Source organism: Idiotropiscis lumnitzeri, chromosome 1 (assembly GCF_059441095.1).
Source record: "Idiotropiscis lumnitzeri isolate Australia: NSW breed Sydney's pygmy pipehorse chromosome 1, RoL_Ilum_1.0, whole genome shotgun sequence".
NCBI lineage: Eukaryota > Metazoa > Chordata > Actinopteri > Syngnathiformes > Syngnathidae > Idiotropiscis > Idiotropiscis lumnitzeri.
This window is the reverse complement of record NC_142391.1, coordinates 13,196,325-13,221,438: the sequence shown is the minus strand read 5'-3', so window position 1 is coordinate 13,221,438 and position 25,114 is coordinate 13,196,325. Positions and strand designations below refer to the sequence as shown.

The 25,114-nt window shown below is 41.7% G+C and overlaps 1 protein-coding gene across 2 annotated transcripts; it reads left to right on the top strand.

The window, feature by feature from the left end:
* Positions 1-764: 764 nt before the first annotated feature.
* Positions 765-25,114, top strand: LOC148343279 (proline-rich membrane anchor 1-like). Of its 2 annotated transcripts, XM_088318159.1 has the most exons (5): positions 765-1,204; positions 2,667-2,808; positions 7,666-7,798; positions 17,405-17,481; positions 17,554-25,114. In XM_088318159.1, exons 1-5 carry the CDS (start codon positions 1,070-1,072, stop codon positions 17,568-17,570), a joined length of 504 nt encoding a protein of 167 aa, XP_088174285.1. In that variant the 5' UTR covers positions 765-1,069; the 3' UTR covers positions 17,571-25,114. The 2 variants fall into 2 exon arrangements, with proteins under 2 accessions (XP_088174285.1, XP_088174274.1); XM_088318148.1 differs by having other exon boundaries at positions 766-1,204; positions 17,405-25,114.

Below are 25,114 nucleotides of genomic sequence, written 5' to 3'. Positions count from 1 at the left end.
TCACTGACCGACAGCCCGTTTTGCTGATGATTTTTTTTGGGTGGACCGGGGTACGGACTGATGGACCAATGGACTCCTGGTAGACTAATTGACAAACTTAACCGACGGACTAATTGACAGACTGACGGAATGACAATTCCAATTTGGCTTGTCCAAAAAAAAAAAATTAAAAAGACTGACAAATAATGGGCGGGCAACACTGGCCGCTGACGGGTGACGAATGACGGACCACGCTAACACAGGCTCAAAATCAAAACCACTAACGTCTTGTAACACAAAAGTAACAAATGAACTGACCAAAATACTTTAATTTACTTCAACATACTAACACACACACACAAACTCCAACATTCTGACACACGCACACACAGACTATAACACTCTAACATGCATTAACATACTCTAACATACACACCCGCACAATACCTTAACGCACTCACACACGCGCACACACGCACCCCCACACACGCAGTCATGATGAGCTGATGATCCCAAATGGCCAAACCTTGTATTTTGGAACATACACAAGGAAGGAGGAGGGGTAAGGAGGAGAGACCCTCCGTTCTGCCCTCCGGACTCACCCTGCACGCACTACAAATAAGTTAAGAGCAATCCTGCAGCACAATCTCTCTCTCTCTCTCTCTCTCTCTTTTTCACCCACTCACTCTCTCTCTCTCTCTCTTTTCACCCCTTTTCTCTCTCTCTTTCATCTCTCTCTCTCTCTCTCTCTCTCTCTATCTCTCTCTCTCTCTCTCGCCTTCAACTTCCACGGCTCGAGTGGCCCATTTGCACTCCTGGTGGCAGCCGTGGAAGGGATCATGTAAGGCACCGCACAGATCCTCCAAAATCAAAAACAACAACACAAACCAGAATTTGAAGCGAGAGAGAGAGAGCAACTTTAGAGATGTGGATCTATTTGGGTGATTCGCCGCTCCCAATGCCACCGGCTCGCCCCGTCCTACGCTATCGACACCGGTACTATTGCGTCGCCGACGATTTGGATTAAGATCCCGCCCGGTGGAGGAGGAGGAAGGTGGTGTCCCGAACACTTGACGCCCGTGCTGTATGGATGCTGCATCCGTTCGGATCGCCCAGAAGAGCGCCAATGGGAATGTCGCTCCAAGATCTCATGCCATTCACTTTAAGTTGTTGGCCTCTCCTCTTCGCTCACTGCCTTCTCTCGCTGCTCCTACTCTCATGTCAGGTAACATGCAACACTTTGTTATCCCCCCCCCCCCCCCCCTCCCTGTGCTACACTACACAGAGGACGTTTAATTAGTCACACCTTCTCATCTATCCATTCTGTCTTATCACGATGCTCACAGTAATATTTGGAGTTATTTCTTGATGATGTGCTTATTTTGTACTGAGAGCTGTTTGCAACGTTTTATTTACTCGCATGATAGGTTGACTGCAAGTTTTACTCCATAATCGTACTCACTGTGTTTCTAATATTTTAGTTAATACAAAACATAAAGCACGCTCCACAGTACGATTCGGTGCAGTCCTCACCTAAGAATGGCACAATAATAAACATTGTTCAATATCCTGTAGTCGCAAAGACTGCCTGCATCTCTGCTAGGAAATCATATTAAGAACAGCTTTCAGTATGAATCAAAGGAGTTTGGGGCCAGTACATCTACGGCACGATAATGCAGACATTTTGTTTAATTTGTGTGGAATGAGAGCACTACAAAGGGATTGCCACGCTCGTTGCTAAAAAAAAAAAAAAGGTTGTCAAAATATTAAGAACATCCCTCAGTCCAGATGCGCACTACTCTAACCACACCTTAGTAATAGTTGAATTGGTACCAAGAATCAATTGTGTTGGCAAAACGTGTCACTCTTGCATTGCCTCTTTAATAGCCCAAATTTTAATAACATCTCTTAGCATCACACACACGCTCGCTGTAGTTCCTCTACTCGCACAAATAAACAGGTTATAAATTGATTACTTCCTATTAGCTTTGTAAAGGCTGTGCCATGTTGCTAAATGGAGTAGCCAAAATATTAGGAGCGCATTCACACGCTCAGACAAGTGCATTCCTACATCACTACAACACAATAACACTTATATACTGTCAAATTAAAATAATAAAAAAAAACACACACACACACAACTAAGCATTATCTCTGTAAATACTGCAAACGTAAATACTTCTGGATGTCTGAATTGGACGTCAGTATATTGTGCAGGTACGGCCAGAGAGAGTAGTTAATGCTTGCAGGTTGGTGGTGACACAGCTCATGGCACACAAATATCACCAGTGGGAACATTGAGTGTTTTTTCCCCGACACTATCCGACAATCTCAGCGGGATGTGTGCAGCAGGCATATGCTAGTGCTGAGTAGTGTAACCTGTGCCCCCCACGCTGCTGCCTACAGATACACGGTGAGCTGTTGCTCACACACACGCACTGTTAGCAGGGTTCACGTATAATGCGATCTGCTTGAGTTTGCAAGTCCACCCACTCGCACTCCTCGGGGCGGCCTGCTGCCCACTCTGTTGGTGGGTGGGTGGCTTCTTACAGGGATTGCAGCTGGAGATGTGCTACTATTCCGCGTGAGCCAGTCACAACAGCAGTGGGAGAGAATGCTGAGTACAATCAAGCACGTGTGTGGACAGCATTTCACTCATTTGTTTGTCTTCCTGATTCCAAACAAAGGGAGAACTCCAGAGGTCATGCTCGCAGACCGCAGCAGAGAAAGTTAGCCAACAGTGCCAGCTGGCGTGCCACTGTAGAAGATACCCTCCACTCCCCCCACCACCGCCTCCCCCTCCTCCCCCGCGGCTACTGGGCACCACAGGTAAGAACACGGGCATCCGTCTCACACTTCTGTGCTCTCTTTCCACAATAGTTTGTTACTCTCCTGAAATTTGAACACAGGTATGTGGACGTTCTACTCCTTACTTTGTCAAAACAGGCCGGTTCATTTTTTGACACACTGCTGATGACTACAGGATGGTAAAAAAAAAAAAAAAGAATTGTAACGTCAACCATGGTTGAGATCTTGATTGATTGATTGAGTGAACTCTTGAGAACCTAAAAGTTGGAAAAAAATGGGGACAATAGCAGCATGGAGGAACGTGAAACCGTGAGCATTAATAACACAACTATACAGAGAAGAACAATAGCCTTATTTAAGAAAATTGTTATCTGTTGTCTGCTCCGAAAATGATTTGTGTCTTGAGCTAGTTTAAAACAACTAGATCATATGGGAAGTCAAATTTTCTCCGTCAAATATGAAAAAAAAAAAGTAAAGCTTATTTGTTTAGTTGTTAGGATTTGCTAATTTTGCAAGTTTCGGTTCTTAATTCACAATGTTGGCAAAACAATGGAAGCTCTATTTGAAAACCTAAAAGCCTATTAGCCAACGCTAGCTAGCGCTTGAGTTAAAAAAAAGAAAAGAAAGAAAAGTAGTCTATGGTTTGACTGTAATAATTCCTTGTTAGTTTTGTACTTAAGTACATTTCAGAGTCTGAACTATTTCACTTTAACTTTTGTAAAGGAGTTAAATCAGTGTTTCCTTTTCATGAGAATCTGTACTTCTGCCCAAGTACAGAGTGACTACTTTAGCCACTGCAGCCTCTCTCGCAGATTTCCATGTGACGTGCTTCCTTTCGTGCAGAAATACACCATCCGTCCTCTCGAGTTTTTGCACATGTACGCTCGTGCATGTGATGGAGCCAGCAGGATGTTGACAGCAGAGTTAATTTATGCTGGGCCTGACCTTGGGGAGTACCCAGCTGCCTGTGAGATCCAAAGCCTGCTGGGCCGGCAAGCTCACTGGCTCAATGCGCGGGTTTCCCCTGGAGGACCCCCACCCTCTTCCCCCTGATTAAAACACAGACGACTTAATTAAATTAGCTATAATCCGATCAAGAGAAGAGGCTAATGAAGCAGCACACTTTTTGTTTTGAAGTTGAGCTGCCGGCGATAAGTGCGTGTTGTGTTCGGCGCCTGTTGCAGCAGATTTCTTTTTGTCTGGATTCCACTGATAGGCCGACATATTTCAACCGCTAGCACGGCGAAAGTGGATATGATTTGTGCATGGTCTCCAGCTCTGTTAATGAACAGTGCTCTGAAATATGGGCGACAGGCGTTGCTGATGATGCAGCCATTGTGAGCTATTACCGTGACTCTTTAGAATCACTCACCCTGAGCCCTTTACAAGAGGGGGGCGGGGGGAGTACTTCATCATCAGCAGACAGCACCGGAAAGGTTTTCATCAATCTGCTCCAATGATTTTTTTTTTTTTTGGCACACTGTTTGTGTTTATCCCCCTGACACACCAGTGGACTCCTCTTGAACGAGGCGTCTTAGTGCCCCTTCGTGATTGTAGTCAAGGTCACCGCAGAAACGCCGCCAGAAGCGTCTGACTGAAAGCGCAAGTCGGGCTGTGAATGCTCAGTTATTTTAAGGTGACTCGACTTTTTTTGGCCGGTGATTTTTATGTAAATAGTCAAAAATGCAAACTTTTGAAAATACCACATCATTCATCCTAATGCGGTTCTCAGATCTGTAAATCCGGCGCTAACTCACTTTGCTTATGTTTCCTCGGCAGGCGCATGAACTCTGAAATAGTGTGACATCATTGCAGCATGACTGCATGTAACTTTCCACTGACTACAACAAAAAGTCGAAACAGGACACATGACAGCAGGCTGAGATTATCCATATACGAGCAACACAAACCACCCATCGATTTTCTGAAGCAGTATTTCCCAGCCTTTATTGAGTCAAGAAATATGATTTGCAATACAATACAGCACCAAGCAAAAATCTATTCTAATTAGTCTGCCTGTCACTATTGCCTGATATTGATAGCTCAACATTTGTAGTGAATAAAAAAAATTCAATGAATTCAGTGAAATTGGAGGAATTGAGTGGCACGGTGGCCTCACAGTGCAGAAGTCGAGCGTTCGATTCCGGCTGCGGCCTTTCTGTCTGGAGTTTGCATGTTCTCCCCGTACCTGTTTGGGTTTTCTCCTGGTACTCCGCTTTCCTCCCACATTCCAAAGACATGCATGGTAGGTTGATTGAACGCTCTAAATTGTCCCTCGGTGTGACTGTGAGAGCGGATGGTTGTTCGTCTACGTGTGCCCTGCGATTGGCTGGCAACTAGTTCAGGGTGTACCCCGCCTACTGCCCAAAGACAGCTGGACCCTCATGAGGAGAAGCAGATCAGATCATAGGTGGATGGATGAATAATTTGTCATGGTACACCTGACGATCCCTCACAACACACTAAAGTGGACTGGCCCTTCGTACAGTATGGTGAGACCAAATGACCTGATGCAAGAGTCACGGTACAGCCTTGGACTGGTTGCCAGCCAATTGCAGACAAACACAAACTTCGAAAAGCCCTCTCTCCTTCACAAGCAATTAAATTCAACGTTTGCTGCTCATTGCACTCTTGTAGGAGTAACATCCTGTGATCGGTACACAAAAAAAATGGCGCTTAAAAAAGGGACATTATGGGTCAGATATCTCATTCGCAACCAGCTGAGCAAAAATAAAAAATGGATCTTTGACGTGTTTAGCCGTCAATGGTATTAAATGAGATATTTTAGGACATTTTACATTAGGAAATACTAAAAGTGAACTAGAATAGATCTGCCCCTACAGCTTAGCTTCATTCCCAGAACCAAAACAAGAGCAGTCTGAAATAAGATGACAACATTTTAAGTAGTGTTTATTTCAGGATCATAATTCATCATTCATGCACTATGTTCTCAAATTCGACCTTGAGCAGAAAGTGGAGGCAAACATTTTTGCTTCTGAAATTGAATTGTCTTTATTTGCAAGGCGTTGCCTAAAGAGAAATTTAGTTAATATTTTAATAGCTCTTTTGCATGTAAAAAGGCGCTATATAAAACTAAATTATTATTAGTAGCACTATTAGTTGTCGTACTTGTCAGGCGTGTCGGAATGTCGGAGTCCCCCCTCACTTTTTCAACACGCCGTCACCATTGCGACTATTTGCGGGCCCTGTGAAGTGTTAATTTTTCTATATGCTGGGCAGGCGGGTGCGTTATTTTTATACATTACAGACCAATATCAAGTGTTTAAAATGGTTTGCTTACATTGATGAATAATTTTAATGGCCTAACAAGCGTGTTTTTTTTTTTTTTGCTTATAAGTAATAAAACAACATACCATTTGTACTATCACAAATCACATTGTCCGTTTTGTGCACCAAAGCAATGCAAATTTCATTCTAACAAGGATAAAAAAACTGAAAAAAAAAACAGAAACTCATTAATGGATAGACCACAAATACTTCTCCTAACTCTAAAAATATAAAAATGTACGCCTTTTCCCAACTTCCTCAGTACTCATTGTCAGTCAAAGTCACACCACAGTAAAAAAATAAAATTTATGATTTAATGGCCTTCTTGCATCTTCCAACAGTTTCAGTCATTTCTGCAAATTTATTCTGTCTGTAAAAGAGTTTCACGGTTCATGAAGGACGTGGTTTATGACATTTCAAGGTTCTGAAATGGAGAGAAGTGTAAGAATCAAGAAGGGACACTCACATACTGTCATATTATTCATATTTTTTTTTTATTTGATTAAACTTCATGGTCTAGAATTGTTTTTCATACACACATTTACTGTGAATGTGACTTTACAACTGCATCAGCGGCTGTTAGTGTGTGTACTTAGTCCATATTTAGGTTTCTGTACGCCGCTGCCATCGGAACGGAACCCTAAACCAAGGAACCATTCGACATGACTTTGCTAAAAGAAAACAAAAAGCATTTTCTCATTTTTACTCGGCTGGTGTCATGTCATATACCGCATGCTTCAAGCCTTGACACGCATTTCCGTGCTGTGCGAAAATTCAAGTGAGCCCATTTAGTTCGTTTTAACTCCTTTACGAGACTGTTTAAAACGGGAGGATACCTCATGAATGATTCATGTAATGGAAGCTCACTTTAATCGTTATAACTGCATAATTATCATCCCATTCGTTCATCCAGGGCCTGAAGTTTTGTTCCAAAGTGTAATCTTTAGAAGGCAATTAACATGCATGGATAAAAATACAGTCTCCCCCCCAAAAATCCTTCTCCTTCAAAGGAATGGGATGGGTTAAGCAGGAATATTACCTTAAACTAGAACCAGCAGCATAGCTAGGGCGGGGGTGACAAAATGCTGAATTGACAAATGCAACGTTGACTGACGGGAGCGTTTCAATTTGGAGCGGCTTACTGTATAACAATGAACATAAAACACGATACAATACAACTTTATTTGTATAGCGCATTTCATAACAGTCGCAGCTGTAACAAAGCGCTCTATACAAAGTAGCAATAATTTAATATCAAAGACAGCAAAAGCAGTAAGTTAAAATACAAATTTTACACATTTACAATAGACACCAGAAAACAACGGATCAGTCAACTGTCGCAAGTAATAAAAATAGATAGATAGATCGATAGGTAGATAGATAGATCGATAGATGGATGCACTACATTCTCCAAGTTGCTGATGCGGACAAGTGAGTGAGTCTTCCTGCCCACGACTAATGGGTGGTGTAAGAGGTGGTTTATGGAAAGCAATCATTGACTGTTAAATAGAAGAACAGGAGTTGAGTCAAGAGTCTTCTCGGCTTTTGCTTGAAGTCATGTTGACGTGTTCCTGCTTTTCCTTTCTCCAGTGGCAGAACCGATGGTGCCCTTGGTGAGACCCTGGTGGACAGATATGGACTTTATAGTGCTGGGAACAGTGGGCTGTGCCTCAGCGCTCTTCCTTCTCTCTGCCATCATCATTTGCTACAAGGCCATCAAGAGGTCGGTTGTTCTTAAAAATGTCATGCTTTGATGTTCAAATGAAGTAGAGCACAGACTTCTGCCATAATTGAGCAAAGGGAATAAAAAAAAATAATAATCACAATTACGGCACAATGTGTCAAGCAGACAATGAATGTTGAGTATTCCATAACCTAAAATGTGTTACACTGAGATTAAATGATTCCATTTTGAAAATGGACACAAAAAAAACACAGGAAAATATTTGTAAAGTGGAAATAAATGTTCTCTAAATTTGACACACCACAGTGTGTGGTTGGTTGGTTTCAAAATTGTGGACAATCAAGCCCTTGTCTCCGCTCTCAGACAGTGTGTGCGCTAATACTTGCTCCACTCAGCTGTCAACTGTCGTTTGAAACCAAATTTGAATTAGAAATCCCTTTCTAATTCAAATGGATGCTACTTTGTCGAGCATCATTTTTATGCCTATAAAACCAAAACCGTGAAAATATAGCCTCTTAAAGCCTCCTGTGGTTTGATAAATGTACCAATGCTCTTCCATGCTGTGACAACGAGGCGCTCCAAAATGACCAAACCAGCCAAAAGTCCTGGCCCACACACTGGCTGTTATGTCTGACAGGTTTTTTTTTTCCGTCATGCACTCTGTATGGCGAGGCACTCCAATGTGACAACGCTAGCTGACTATCTGAGGGAAGATACATTTTCCGGACAGAGCCATAGCTAACCACGTTGCAATTGTGACGAACAACCACTGTTCAATTTCTTAAATAGTGGTGGAAGGGGACGTTCTTGCTCAAGCTGAAGTGCTTCACTGTGCGTCTTTTTAGCCATGCCAAAAAACGTCAAAAACACTTGGCGCTCTACAATTGAGGATGACATAGTTCTCAGTTTTCGCACATTTTCAGCAATTTTCTTCAAACTTTTCGAATGTATTTCAAAAGATATCTCAGAATTCCCTTCACAATGTCTTTCATGAGCGCACGGTTTGTCTGCATATATCATACACATAAGATGTCTCATTGCAACTGATGAATTATGGAATATGGGAATTATAAAGGAGATGTTATGATTAGAGAAACCAGATGCTATTTTTAGCTCTCTGTGGCGGGGTAATGGTCAATTCTTGCATGTGTTTCCCGAGGCATCCAGTGTGAATGTACAAAGGATGCATTAATGTTGTGTGAGCTCATCAGGTGTGCCGCACGGGCGAGCGAGGGGAGGGGGATGGAGGTGTTGGATAATCCTCAATTATACAATTAATAGCTTGTCAAGTTCTAATTTCCTATGACACAGAGATTATTCTGTTGAGAGTAACTAGGGCGTTGAAATAGGAGTTGAGAACAATCAGATTGTACCATTTGATTACAACGAGTCAAAACTTTGCATCTTGCTAAAGATAGTGAGGACAAATGGCTCCATACTCACCCTGTGTGGGCCTCACAGAGGTGAAATCACAGATTGGGTTGAAAACGTCTCAGAGGGAAAGTGATGATTTCCAGACTGCCTGATTATGCGATAGCCTCCCCTACACTCTTCTTTTTTATTTGCACAAGTGCATCTCACAGTGGCGGAGAGGAATCCCACGTGGTTGCTGGTGCGACGGGAAATGTTTCCCCCTGTTTGGCTTATTAGAGGAAAGGCTGCGTGAAGTTTTGGCCCGCGGCGAAAGCCAGACCCATTTTTGTGTGCCATTCAGTGTCACACATGCGCTCTGAATTATACGGTTATGTCTGCAGACATTTAATAAAGACATACACACACCAACTCCCATTGCATGTGAGCAACCATCCATAAGCATCTGGACATATTTACACACCCGTGCGATAGTAACTCCAAATGTGTATGCTAAATCACGCAGTTGTTTTATTTGTTCGTGATGAATCGGTATTGTTCTACGTTATATTTATTGAACTATGTTAAGCCTCCCTCAGCAGAACTCAATTTCTCCTTTCTCCAAACAACAAATAGGCAAAGTCGGGCAGCGGAAGTAATGGCTGGGTGGCTCAGGAATTCATTATGGCAATTCTCCAGCACCCCCCCCCACCCCTGTGTAGCCAAGGGGCACCTTTTTATTTTTTTAATGCAAAAGTGGCAGGAAAGTGTTGTTGCAATACAGGCTCCTTCCCCAAACGCAAGTCATTATTTATGAATTAATTTGCGCAGTCATTCAGTCGCAGGCCACATCTTTTATACATGCAAGCGAGTCATGTCCTGAAGCCCTCCTGGGCGCCAGACTGCATGCAGACTTCAGTGCAATGCCACTTCAAACCAGGTCCAGTCAGAGCTCATTAGGCATTCATTTGTCAGTGACAAGCAATCTAAGGATAAATTGACTTCCTTTAGGATTTGTCACGGCTCTCCTAATCATTTAAAAGACTAGGGAGAATAAATGATGATGAAAAGGAACGATAACATGTTCCATGGCGAGGATAGCCAACAAAGTCGTTAAGATACTTTGTTTTGGATTGTACAGTCAAAGAGGTTTCAGATGTAGCTAAGCTAAGTGTTAGCTTCTCTTTTAACTACATTGTGGTTGCAAAAGCTGGTCATTTTTATTGTGGTGAATCAAATTTCATTTTGCGTCATGTCACAATAACGACATCTTCAATTTGGCAGTTTTTCTTTTCTTGCTGCTTGATGAATTTGTCGTGACATTAAAAATGGTGAAACAATCTCAGCTGGACAATCAGCAGACTGTTTTGCATCTGGTGGCTCCTACCTCTAAAACAAACCACGTGAAAGATTTACACCGAAATAATTTACATAAAATTCACTTTGAAACAAGTTTTCAAAAATATTCAACAACTTGCCTCGTCCATATTCAGTTTAAACAATGCTCTTGAGTCCTTTTAGTCACTACCAATTCGAGCGAAAAACCATATCCAGTTCTTATAGAATTCTTGCAGGCCGTCAATGCCAAATAAAATCATCTGGATGAGGGCCAGGGCCAGAGCGCCGCAGACAGCCGAGGAGGTGAGGAACTGGATCCTCGGGCCACAAACCTGCTGGCCTTTTCTTATTTTTTATCATCTTTGTCTGCCACTCATCTGTCACAAGCAAAGGGCCCGGCAGGGAAACAAAAATGAAGAAAAACCACTTCCCCACTATTCTATTCTTTCGAGAGGGCTCAGCAGCAGCAGCAGCAGGGAAGCTGGTGTGTGCAAGCGTAAAGAAGAGGATCAGACACATGCTTGCCTCTCAGTGTTGCCGTGGCATCCCAAGCAAAAAGACATGAAGCTGCTCTCCCTCCCGGCTGTCTGCCAACCCAGAAAGCCAAAATAAACAAAGCTCAGCCCGACGTGCTAATGGAGCGAGATGCTTTTCCTAATCACTTAGCGCTCCGGGAGGCTTGTCTAAAAGCGGATATTACTCCGCAGCTGCTCCCGACCGATTCAAGGGCAATGCAGTACATCCAAGAAACTTGTTAAATGTTAAGCAAAAGGCTTCTAATGTAATATTTCATCATTTAGCCTCTCTCTTTTTTTTTTTTAACTCACAATTCACGACAGATACATGCACAGCGCTCTGTAGTGTTGTGAACCACCGGATGTTACTCCGATTTCCAGATGGTAATTGTAATTCACATGTCCTAATTTCACTACGACCCGTAGCCTAAACTTCAAACGGGACTGTGCGATGTGTATTGCACAGCTTTCCTATGAAAAATTCATCTAACATGTGAGGTGCTGTGTTGCCACCTGCCACGTGTCAACAGCTTGGCATCCATATTGAAAGCGTGCGTACAGGTCCAATGGAGCTCCAAGAATGTTCGGTCCTGTCCCGTGGCCTCATCCAACATGGACGATGGTTGTTACGTTTGCACCTTGCAATATTTGCATCTCACTAAATTGGAATATTGTGGAAAACTATATTTTTTTTTTTGTTCAATTTAAATAGAGATTCATATCGAAATTCATTCAACACAATGGGGAAAAAAATATCAATACTGGAGGAACGCCGGCTACACTCCTTGTGTAGAGGTATAGGCTGCTGTCTTTTGTGTCGATAGCACAGGTTTGATTCCCAGCTTGGAGCCTGCTGTTGGTCCCAATCCCAGAAAAAAAGTGGGTTGGTTGCATCAGGTGGGGCATCTGCTGTAAAAACTGTGACAAACAAACATGTGACTTGCTCTGGCAAACCCTCAAGGGACAGTTGCAACCACTTCAGAAGGCCAATTTCCACTTAATTCCTATTTAAAAACTATTTCTGACTGTTTCTTGTTCGTTATTTTAATAGGGGGTTCGCTTTAGCTGTGAGCAGTAATCATCAAAATTATATAAAAATAAATACATCATACATACATTACAATTTACAGTAAGTATGTAGAATGTCTATATAATACATGACTTTCACTTTTTGAATTCAACTAATGAAATTAAATTTTCTACGATATTCAAATTAATTGAAGGAGTAAAATCTAAAGTATTGAGTCTTATGTGGGAAATGGGAGAATCCCCAAAGTGTCTGTTTGGTCCCCTTGAGACAGGCATCAGTACACGGCAGCTCGCATAGCGGCAGTCACATGGGCTGATTTTCACCCACACAACACATTGTGCTTCCGCCTCCGGGCTGGACTATTACATCTCTTAGGCTTTCCCAGAGTCCTTCGGGGACATGCCGAGTAGCGTCTGTCCCCAAGAAAACATACGCCATGACTCATTCTTAGCCAAAAGCAACAACAACAACAACTTCAAACTCTTTTTAGTGGAGTGTAGTGCTCATGTTCACAACATTTGGATATCTGGTAATTAACAACTTGTAAGCCTCAAGTAATATTAAGTGATAGTCATTGACGGGTCACCCAGAAATGGACAGGACATTAGGGAAACTCCCGAAATTCCTGATGGCCACCACTCATCACAGTGCAAGAAAATCATCCATGAAACCGTTAGCGAAAAAGCCGGTATAGTCTTGCGAGGGTGCACAATGTGCTTTTCCCTCATAAAATCAACATTTAAAATAAAGGTCGGTAAAAACGACACAGTGAGATGAAAAATAAAAAAATAATTCATGCTCCCAGAATTGGTTATATTTAGCTGCATTAATAATTTGATTCATAAATACACCATAAAATAAACAAAACACTTTGATATCATTCCAAACTTACAAATAATTTGATTTAAAAAAACAAACTTCCTCCTTGACTTCTGCAAACAAACTAAGCTAAACTTAGCTCACTCCAACAAAGATCTTTCATGTGAGATCCCTTTAGCAATAATTCAACAATTCCAAATTACTACTTTCCTATTAAATAAGGTTTTGCCACCAACTATCTTAGGGTATTACCGAAAGACCCCCAAAATATGTGAATAGATGCGTTTTTCAGCAAATAGTTGAAGATAGGCTCTACAGAAAAAAATTCAAATAGGTTAATCTGCCATTAGTGTATAAGAGAGACATTAATAACATGCAAACGTTTATATCACAACAAGTAATTACAAGCCACAAGTCTACTGTTTACATTATAAAAGCATTGCATTTATATTTTATAACCAAATTAGCATAAAATCCTCAGGGATTCTGAGTTTACACAAATATATTAGAAATAAAATATTGCGGGAAAAACCACCTGGATTGTCCCCAAAATGTGAACAGGTCCATTCCACACTTGTTAAGTGTTCTCAAATGAAAGTACCGCACTCTCTTGGACTAGATAGCCGAGCAGGAATCCTGAGGAGTTGTGTCGTGTGTGAGTGGCGGAGGCTGTGACAGCCCAGACAGCACCAAGTGACATAACGGTTTAGCAGGTGTGACAAAATCACATTTGAAAACGGGGGCAAACTGGAAACGAGGGCTGACGAATCAACTTGACAGCGGGAGAGCGTTCAAACAGAGTGAGACTGTGCAGAGGAAAAGTCTTGGCAAAGCAACACAGAAATGATGGACTAAACTAACCTTAGAGGACAACATGGCAAGCGATTGAAATAAAACCAAATGAGGATTTTCTTCCCTAAATATGTTGTCTTTTGTGTGTGTGATTGTTTATTAAATTAGATTACTTCATTGTCATCGTACAACATATACATTTTACAGCAGCAGACACAATAAATAAACAAGTAAAAGAAAAAAGTAGAATAAATGAATGCATGCCTCTTGATCATTTCATAATTATTGCAGCTCAGATTTTTTATTATTATTTATTAATCTATTTTTATACATTTCTAAAAAAAATTATGGTGTATTGTGTGTAATGTATGTGTATAAATCTGAGCTATAGAAGTAGTGCTGTCATCCATAAAAGTGGGCATTTTTGTTGTTAGTTCCTCTTTGGATTCTTCAACCGCTGAAGAATTCTCCCTTCTATTGATTCATTATACTTGATTATATTTTACATTCTGAGCCTCACCAGCCATAAAACTCACCATACATCACTTGGGTTCGGATCTGGCCCCTTCCTGTGTGGAGTTTGTATGTTCTCGCCTGACAACCTGGGTGCTCATGCAAGCAACGTGGACTTTGTCTGAAAGCACCATGCACAACAACTTCAGTCTTTGTAGTGGGGGCGATGGTGTTTTTTTATTTTATTTTATTTATTTTTATCTATGCCGGTCATGAAACCCATAGAAATAATGAAACTTCTCCATACGTGCACTCAGTCATGAGCATAGAACTCTGGTGAAATTCATTTTATTCTATTTATAAAATACACATGCTCCCAACCCAAAGTAACTGATGATTCATTGGAGAGGATCAATATAACTTTAAGATCCACTATCCAAGTTAATTTCACATTTAAAGTATGACATATTTTCAAAATAAACTCATATGAAAAACCCACAATCCTAAAATTAGGGTCACCCTCAGACTTCACAGAATCACACCTGCTTGGTGTTTGCACACAAAATTCCAGGTCACGTATGGTGCGTGTGTCAGAAATGTAGATGCAAGCCAGGCGAGTAAAAAAAAAATGACTGAAGCGTGAATAGGAGAATATGCTTTCTATTAAGGAAATGCGGTATAGAGGACGGATGGATGGATGGATATGGGGATAGATGTCATTACGTGCGAGGTGTGCTGTGTTGGTCATCTTGAGTGCACCGCATTGAAAAAAATGCTAAAATAAAAGGAAAACTATACATTGATGTACATTCTGGAGCAGGGGAATCATAACCATGGTGACGTGAGGACTGAAAAGAAAAAAGTCACATTAACATGGTGACTCAGGAAGAGAAACGAAGATGAATTTGTTTAACAAAAAAACATTTTTATGTTTGTTAGTTTGCAGGTTATTTCATGGTTGATGGAGACAGCGAGACTGTACATTTTTTATTCTATCATAGCGACAACAAAATCCCGCTTATCCTCATTGTGGTTTCTGTTCGAGCCGACCCCAGCTGAATTTTGGCAATAGTCAATCGAAAGGCAACAAACTGTGTAAAGCCTGGCAAGCACTAAAAGTCACATTGAGCACACTTGAGCAGAGATTCAAACCCAGAACCTCTTCATTGCAATCCAGGCATACTCTAACCAGTGCAAATTCCATTAACACTATTTAGTTTTTTCCCAACATACAATATTATTTTCTTTATCATATGGCCCTATAGCCTATATAAACCACAATTTTTAAATAATAATAATATTTATTATTATTATTATCATTAGCGTCATTATTATTGTTAATAATAATATTGTTAAACCTCGTCTCTCGCATTCTGATGAGGACAATGCTGCCTGAGATGCTCACTGAGCTGATGTCTTATGAAAAGTTTTTTATTTTTTACTTTTACGATATGCCTTATTTTTTCTACATTTTTTTCTGCTTTGGATACAAGGTAATATACAGTATACTGTATATAAATACAGGCAGATATGCTCAGCACTATTCCAATTAGTTATGTACATAGTTCTTTTTTTTTTTTAGGCCTAATCTTGCTAGCTAACAAAATGACTAAAAACAATTCCAAGTCACACATATTCTCGCACCGCCAAGTCGCAGTCAATCTTAAGTGATAATCGGGTGCACTCCGGGTCTGGACCAGTCTGCGAAGGAGCGGTCAAAATTGGAGCGACCAGTCGTTGCTTTTGAAAGACAAGATGTCGCTCAAGGCTCCTCTGCGTTGGAGTGGACATTGTACGCTGCGGAGCGGGACAATGACTGTACCAACTGTATTCACATGTGTCTCTTGAGTTACATAAGCCAGGCCATCTGAGGGGGGTCGCTCCACAAGGCACAGTACACTGGACAAATATAATATAAGCACAAAGGCATACAAGAGTGCATGAAAGGAGCGTCATTGAATAATACTAGCCTCCAATTCGTCCCGTCTTTAGTTTTGCACCAGGAGGTACTTTCACGTATAGATGGATGTTGTTCCCAGCTTGTTTCGACAGCCACACACGTACTCATTACTTAGAGTAGAGATTGCATCTGTAACAGTCGCAGGAGGTAATTGCCTTATCGCCTGCGTCGCAATGCATCTTTCCCTTACTGCAAATGTGACCTTTGAACACAGGCCTTATTAGAAAGGATCGACGAGACCGAGGAAATCAAATCAGCGTCTCAAATAACTCAAAAATCCCTTTTTTTTTTAATGGCGTGGCCTTTAGTTGACATGGAGCGCAAAGTGGAATGGTGACCATTGATAACGGTGGCAGCACTCCATTTCCTCTCTGGAGTTATCTTCACTTCCGCTACCTCGATAACGTAATGAGACAGTGCAGTCCTTTTACAATTTACTGTACAAAATACAATGAACCCCTGCAGATTCTTGGATCGGAATTTGCAAATTGACCTAATTGCTGATTGCTTTTGGGAAACTATCACCAGTTATTCTGTGAAAAACTCACTTAGTTGCTGTTTTTTTTATATATAGTGTACAGTTGTAGTAGTAGCAACTATATAGTTCAATAGAAAAAAGTGCTTTGCCACTATCTTCTGGCTGACAGAGTTGAGGGGTTTTGTCCTGTGTTGAGGTGGAATGACCAAGTGGAGGGAAGCAGGAGGAATGTCAGAAAATTATTTATTTTCCCCAAAACAAAAAGTTAAACAAGAAATGTTGAATAATACTAAAAAGAATTAGTAAAATACTAAATTAGCAAAGTCCACTCAAAAAATATAAATAAATAAAAAAAACAAGAATCAAAGTTACAAACAGAGCGAGCTGGGCATTTGACCCTTTTTTGACGGTCAGTCCCGCGCCCACCGGCCGCTATCTCTGTTCCAATCCTGCCTAGACGCTCCAGCCTTATTCATAAAAATTGTCATTCCTCAAACCCTTTTTTTAAATTTGTAACCCACTCCACCCTAAAAATGGGCGTTCAGCCGAGTCGGAGGGTCGAACCATTCTGCCCTCGGGACAGACTGCCCAGCTCTGGTAAACAAACAAACACAGGGAAAGGACACAGCACAACTGAGAACATGACTCAGTGACAAAAACATTGAACCGCCAATGACAGAAAGAAACCAGGGAACTAAATAAAAGCTAGATGATGAGAAAAACAAGGCACACACGGACAAGAAAGGTGTGGCTATGGAAGCTGATTGGTAGACAAAGGACCGGGGCTGTCAAGAACACTAATAAAACCCTAATGAGAAAGAAAAGACCTGAAAAAAGGAAAACATTACAAATCAAAATCTAATCCAAACAAAGTCATGTCCTCACTGTTTGTTTTTTTTGTTTTTGTCAGGAAACCGCCACGTAAGGAAGAGAACGGGACAAGTCGCGGGGAATACGCCATGAGCATCCGCACCAAGAAGGCCATGGGTACAAACAACACTGTGGTATAGACTTGTCTCCAGCTCGGAGCAGGAAGTGACAGCATTCATCATCTTTCAGCCCCCCTTCCTCAGTGAGCCCTTCTCACCCAGAATGCAACAGGATTGCAGGAAACCCCTCCTCTTCTGCTTGGTCCGAAGACACCAGTGAGCTGAAGAAAAGGTGGAAGCAAATGCCATGAAGGCAAGCGAGGATGAAAGGCCCCACCCCGCCGCCGCAACCCCCACCCCCCCACCCCTGATGTGTGTTGTTGAAAAGCATCCCAGCAGGCCGAGCACTTGCTCTTAGTAAGAGCAAGTGTTGCTGACAGGCTGCTGACTGTTGGCCAGTCTGCCGCACATCCAGACCTCACGCGTGCAATAGAAGCGCAGACAATAGAGCGGCCCGCGGCGCCATCACACACAATAAATAACATGCATGCACTTTTTTTTTTTTACAGAGAATGCAAGTTTTTTTTTTTAAGAATATATCCTCCATTTTTTGGGGTTCTGCATTTTGGAGACAAATGCCTTGCAGGGGCACGAGCTGACTGTCCTTCCTGGCTCTGAGGCGTGCATTCATGACTATGCAATTTAAAGAAATCCATATTTTGAAAAAAGACAAAAAGAGGAGACAACATCAAGACGTTCTCAAGACTCAGTGTAATATACTTTAGTCATTCATCTATTTATTTTCTCTATTTATTTTTCTACCAAAAAGACACTGTACAGCCCTCAGCATTTTGTTTTGGGATTTTGAATTATTTCTACACAAGTTCATTTAGGCACAGAATGCCGTTGACGGTGTTGCGGAGACACCGATGCGGAAAACGGCATCGCTTGTTCGTCTCTGAGTGTTTGTTGAGATTTTGTCTTTTTGTCGATGTCGCGGTGTGCTTCAGTGAATGTGAGTTCTTTCCTTACTGCATCACACGCTCGCCCACTTTTGATTTTGTAAAAGTTAACTCAGTACACATTCCTCCTTACAAGGACAGTGGAGCCTCTAAGGTCCAACGCAATCCATTCTGAGACACAAGTTGACCTCGGTATAGCTTTTCTCATAGAAAATGATCAAAAATAGAAACTTACTGTCAGAGTCAAACTGTTCCCGTCATAACGTCTTCACTGGCTTGTTTCACGTAACACTTCAAAATTCTTAATTAATTGTCAAAAAAGTGTACAAAATGTTCATATTAAAAATGAAAAACAAAATACAGTCCCTTGATTAATTATCTATAAAATTCACCATTTATTAACCTTTCTAATATTATGGCAGAACTCCAGCTTTGATGTCATGTTTATTGAATAAGAGCATGATCTTGCCCACGGGTGCTGTGCCATAAAGGATGCGGCAGCCACAGCTGACGTCTTAAATTTCCCCTCTGGGGTTTGATAAAGGATGATCTCATCTCATGTTGATCTTCCTCAGACAACAAACGAGTTGGTGGTGAATCATCAGCGCCTTTGCTGGTAACACCCATGTAGTGCACTTCATTTTTGCTTGATTTGCTTCAAGTCAATGCAGCGTCACAAAATCACCAAGGTTCAGCATTTTTTTTAAACTCGGGCCATAATCAAGGGAAAGAGAACTATGAACACTTCCAAATAACAGTCACTTTCAACAATAATGTAATCAAAATAATAATAACGTCATTAAATTGCTTACTGACTCTCATGTAACATGAGTTTGAATATGTCAGCCTATAAACCAGAGGTTGGTGAATATTTTTGAAACTGAGAGCTAATAATTGACTACTTATAGGTGCGAGGCTTTCCATGATAGATAAATCAATTCACTATGAATTGACTTTTAACTTTAGAGGTTCCACTGGAGCAGAAGTGTTGTGTGTGTGTGTGGATTCGGCAATCTTCATGTTTCTAAGTGTGTCACCAAGGACTCGTCACCCATCACCATAGAAACCTGGGGGCTGACCTTGTCACTGGTGAGAGACAGGACGCTCCGCCAATAGTCAGAGATCAGGTTGCAGCCGCGCGTGTGTATGAGTGTGTGCATGTGTGTGCTGTCACAACAAGCATCCTCTACATCCCCTCTGGAAGAACACAACTGAGCTGGACTGGAGCAGCACCTCAACGCTGCTCTGGCGTTTCATTTTAGTTCAATGTGTGTGTGGGGGTGCGTGTGTGTGTGTTTGTGTGCTGTCAAGGTTGCCAGTTGAGTATAGTTCTTGGCTAATCTGTTGAAAACAAGAAGCTTGCATTTAGACCTGCACACATAGGAGCCAACAAGCACCCCTCTACCATGTACCTAACTGTATGCGAGAGACGTGACGGATGCATGAATGTAAATATCGCTATTTAAAAATCTGCCTTCTGGACTGTTAATTCATGCACAGGAACATGTGTTTATACATACGTCAAAGGAAAAGAACGTGCTACCATTTAGAGTTGTTAATGTTGTCATGTTGATGGAACAAGAAAAAAGAAGATAGTCCTAGTAGTGTCAAAAAGGTATTTATGACCCTATGATTTATGACCCCTATGATTTATGACCCCCCCAATAAAAGTGTTTATGACCCCAATAAAAGGTGTTTATGACCCCAATAAAAGGTGTTAATGACCCCAATAAAAGGTGTTAATGACCCCATGATTTATGACCCCTATGATTTACAACGTCCGGGTAACGTCATGGCCTTTCCCAAGGCCAGGTGCGTCATAACACCGCCCATTTCCTGGTATGTCATAACCCCTCCCATTTCCTGTCACTTCATGTACGGTTGCCATCTTGGTTTGTAGTTCTCAGCATCCGCCATGTTGTTTTGTAGTCATCTGTGGTCGTCATGTTGGATTGTAGTCCATGTTGATAAGAAATAGCATCCGGCTAGGTTAGATATAGCATGTAGCTATGCTAAGATATAGCCCCTAGGCTAAGATTTAGCATCCAGCTAGGCTAAGATATAGCACAGAGTTTAAGATTTAGCATACAGCTAGGCTAAGATATAGCACCGAGTTTAAGATATTGCATCCAGCTGGGTTAAGAAATAGCATGCAGCTAGGTTAAGACCTTAGTACCGACATTTGCAAATCATTAATGCATTGTTATTACTTTTCAATGGGGGTCTGAAATAATCATATCTCATATAATCGTTGAACCAATAAATTCTGACGGGTTATTAAACAAACCATATAAAAACAGAAGGAAAGAAAACATACTTACCTTTGTGAAACGTGTCTATATTTGGACATCCGGGTGGCAAAGCATCCCCTTCCTTTGCTGAAACAAGTCTAGACATGTTACCAACCACACGGCAAAGAATTCCTTTGTAGAAACAGGCCTCGGCATGTTACCAACAATACAAGCCAGGACATGTACCCCTTGGGCCTCCTATATTTGGGCAGCCGGACTACGTCATTTAACCCTCCCCCTGTCTCAAACCAGTATAAGTAAAGCCCAAACCAAGCTCCAGACAGACAAGCCAATTTTTTCCAGCTGAAGAGCCATACCTACACCTCATGAAAATGAAGATGCTCAGAACAAGACGCCTCCTGGCCCTGAACACCAACACCCCGAGAAGGGTGTCACCCATCAGGGTACCTGAACGGATCAAAAACAACATTGCAGAACTCTCTTCAGGTAAACGATGCAACTATTTATGAGTTATATTTCTATAAATCTATATAATATTTAATAAAAGTATCTTTGTATTGCAGATAGCGGTATGGACGAACCTACATTTGACCATGATCAGACTACGGTTGAAAAAGTTGTCGATGTAGAGACCGTTACAACTTCAGACAGGAGCCGTGCTGACACCCCTACAAATGTAGGCAAGGACCGGGTCCATCACGCGCGAACCAGGCAATGCCAACGTACTCTACATGGTTTGACGTCCCGGCAACCTTACCTACTACCGTCCCATCCTCGTACAACACCAGCGAGCAGTCATATCGAGGATGGATCCGTCCTGATACCTCGCCTTCGACCCCTCCGATGACCCCCATATCATCTGCTGAATCTTCACAAAACGATGAGGTACAACGACCCAGTTGGTCCGATCAAGAACTATCAAACATCGAGTATGACTCCTCTAAGGTTCATACTCTGACCGAACCAAACCCTAGCCCTGCATCTATTCCCGAGGGTGCTGTACAACATATGTCATGGGATGATCCTCCTAAGGGATGGGTTGATATGGATGTTGTAATAGTCGTTAAAGCGGCGATTCTTTATATTCTCAATCGCTTTTTGCTAAGGTATCAGAAAAGACAGGGTTGTTTGCATAACTATGTTCATCTTGGGGGTCATTTTTATATAAGAATGCATTATGATCGTATAATACCGATCCTTTGCAACAAACAGTTTTTGCCTTGTATTCACTACCTGTTGGAATTGTGTTCTGTAAAAGCGGATAAAGAAACGGTCAAACGCGTTGCTGAGATCTTACTGGTGGAGTTAGCGCTCGTACAGAATTTACCGGCCCAACTTGCAGAAGATGAGAACTTCCTCCTGATGATAAACCGTGATCAGCGTGATAGTTTTGAAGAATATATTATCCAGAATATTAACTTTGAATAAAAAATGGGTAATGTGTTGAGAAAGTTAACGTTTTTTGGCTACAGAAGCCATGGATGGGTAGATATAATAAATAGAACAATTACATATAATCCTGATGTTGATGATAAAGACCCTCTCACTGAAAATTTTTTATTGTTTATGCAAAAAGTACGTGTCATGTCTTTGACGCTTTTTCAAACGCCTTGGGAATCTTTTGTGCAACACGTCATAGCTGTGAGTCGGTCGGGTTTTTCAGGGACGTTTCAAAATGTTTTGGAAAATTGGGAAAATTAGATAAATGTGGGTCATGTACTCACCATACTTACGCTGTTTAACGATGTGATGAGATACCGTCTCCGTCATCAACAACCTGTGGAGATTGCGCATAAACTGAAGATGTTTGAAGATATGTTGGAAGCAAAAGTTAATCCTTCTGTTTTAACCATGACTTATAGACTTTTTACGACTTAGAGATTTCATATCATTATATACATGTGTGTGTAACCATATTTAACCTCGTCATATGTTTTTTTTTCTTATGTCACCAGCATGTTTCATCTTATTAGCACGACTCACAAAGTTATTAAAGATGTCCTTTATTAGTCCCACAATGGGGAAATTTGAAGACCTTGCTGTGAACCAATAAAAATAGATGTTTGTAAAAAAGCAGCATTTGTGTCTGTGTGTTTAGATAAATATTGGTGCGATGATTGAAACTAAATCATAAGCCGTCATGAGCGTGAAGAGGTGCTTGAAAAAACTTTACTACGACCCCATTCAACCCGCCAGCTTTGGAGGCGTAGATCGCCTTCATTTAGCTGCGCGGGAGAAATTGGGTGAAAAAGTGACGCGTCATAAAGTCAAGGACTTTTTATCATCGCAAGATGCATACACCTTGCACAAACCGGCTTGAATTCATTTCCCTAGGAACAGAGTGTTTGTTTCAAAACCTATGAATCAATTTCAGGCCGATCTATGTGACATGCAGGCTCTAGCGGAGTACAACGACGGTTTTAAATATTTACTCACGGTCATCGATGTGTTTTCAAAGCGTGCATACGCGCATGCCTTGATAAACAAGACGGGACCAGAAGTCGTTCGAGCCTTTGAATCGGTTTTGCTCCGCAGCGGCGTCCCTCAAAAATTACAAACAGACGAGGGGAAGGAATTTTTCAACAAGCATTTTCAAAGGTTGATGAAAAAACACAATATTCATCATTTTGCAACTGCCAGTGATTTGAAAGCCTCGGTGGTCGAACGGTTTAATCGAACTTTAAAAACCAGAATGTGGAGATATTTCACCGCAGAGAACACACGTCGTTATATCGACGTATTACAAGATCTACTCGACAGTTACAACGAAAGTTATCATACAAGTATAAAAATGAAACCTAATCAAGTCACATACTTGGCAGGTCTTCCAAAACCTGTACGGCAACCTAAAACCTGTAGGTAGTGATAGAATAAAAATGAAATTTAAATCGGGGGATCTTGTTCGAATATCAAAAGTGCAAGGCGTCTTTGACAAGAAATATGAACCGAGTTTTACAGATGAACTGTTTACGATAGCGGAGTGTGTACCTCGTTTTCCGCCTGTTTACAGGCTTAAAGACTACGACGGCGAAATCGTGCGAGGATCTTTCTATGCGCATGAACTCCAGAAAGTCACGATAACTAAGGATCAAATCTTTCATGTGGAGAAGATTATCAAACGGCGTAAAGTCGGCGGTCAGAAACAGCTTCTCATACGTTGGAAGGGCTGGCCTATGAAATATGACAGTTGGGTCCCCGCTACACAAGTCGTGGATCTATAAATAAGATGCTTTTACAAGAACTATCGACATTTGACACCATGGATCCGAATCTCGAAGGTGGATTTTGCGTCACCCTCCCCTCCAATTCAAGTTCTGATGTGTATATAGACAATACGATAGCGGAATACAGAGTGAATCTGGCCCATCACATAGCTCTCGAAGGGAACTGGGAAGTGGCGTTGAGTGAAATATCATATCCCCATACATGGTTCAACGTACCTGAAGACCATTCAACTTTTGAATATGTGGACACATGGGAAAAAGGGACCCCGGCTGAAGGTAGTTTGATACCTCGATACCTTGACGAAAGCAAATTCACCATCAAAACTTTGACCCTGCCGGCGGGTTACTACGATAATATTGTAAAAATCGGAAACGATGTGGATGCTCTCCTCAAAAAAATCCATCCGGAAAACAAAGTCATATATACACCATTAAAGGGGAGATTTTTCTGGTCAGGGATTGGTCGTTTCAGGATACAATTCCAAGCGCCATTAGCTTACATTTTTGGGGCATCCCCCGATGAATGGATTAGCTGCCGACCACAGTGGACAGCGACCCATCATCCCGCGGATATAAAAGCGGGCATGTACCATCTGTATGTTTATACAGACGTGGTGTATCATCAGGCAGTGGGTGACGCTTTTTCTCCGCTCCTGAGAACTATACCTATCGAGGACAGTCACGGAAACATTGGGTTTAAAGCCTTTAACCCTCTTTATTACATGCCAGTCAGTAGAAGACATATTGAAGATATAAGAATCGAAATCAAGACGGATCAGAATCAACCCGTTGAATTTACATACGGGAAAGTTATCATCACTCTACACTTTAGACCCAGATAGAAAAAATGGTGGTGTTGGAGATGCATCCTGATCTTTACCGTTTTGTCGACTATTACGAAAACCAGGCGGGCGGTTCGTTATCCGGTTTTCACGGATTACCTGTCCAATACGGCCGAGGCTTGGGATCAATCTTTGCCAAATTATTTTGTTTTGTGAGTCCATTAATCAGAAGAGGGTTCAGCGTCGCCAGACCTCACCTGCAAACGGCTGCTAAAAACATTGCAACGGATGTAGCAGGTCGGGTGTTAGAACAAATACACCGTAAGGCGGAGCCTCAAGAAGGTTCGGGATTAATGGTTCTGGCACAAAGACCTGCAAAACGCCCCGTCGGTCAGCGGTTGAGAGCACCTAAAAAACGCAAACGCACATCCAAGAAGAAATCAGTCACGAAAAAGAGACGACGGAGGAACAACGGAGACATTTTCTCTTAAGAAATATTGACCAACGTTTTTCTTTTCATCATGGCTCTTT

Bases quoted from the DNA above. Each gene is read 5' to 3' on its own strand.
- LOC148343279 (XM_088318148.1), top strand. From the start codon at position 1,070: ATGCTGCATCCGTTCGGATCGCCCAGAAGAGCGCCAATGGGAATGTCG. The intron at 1,205-2,666 runs GTAACATGCAAC...TTCCAAACAAAG, and splicing joins TGCTCCTACTCTCATGTCAG to GGAGAACTCCAGAGGTCATG. The intron at 2,809-7,665 runs GTAAGAACACGG...TCCTTTCTCCAG, and splicing joins GCGGCTACTGGGCACCACAG to TGGCAGAACCGATGGTGCCC.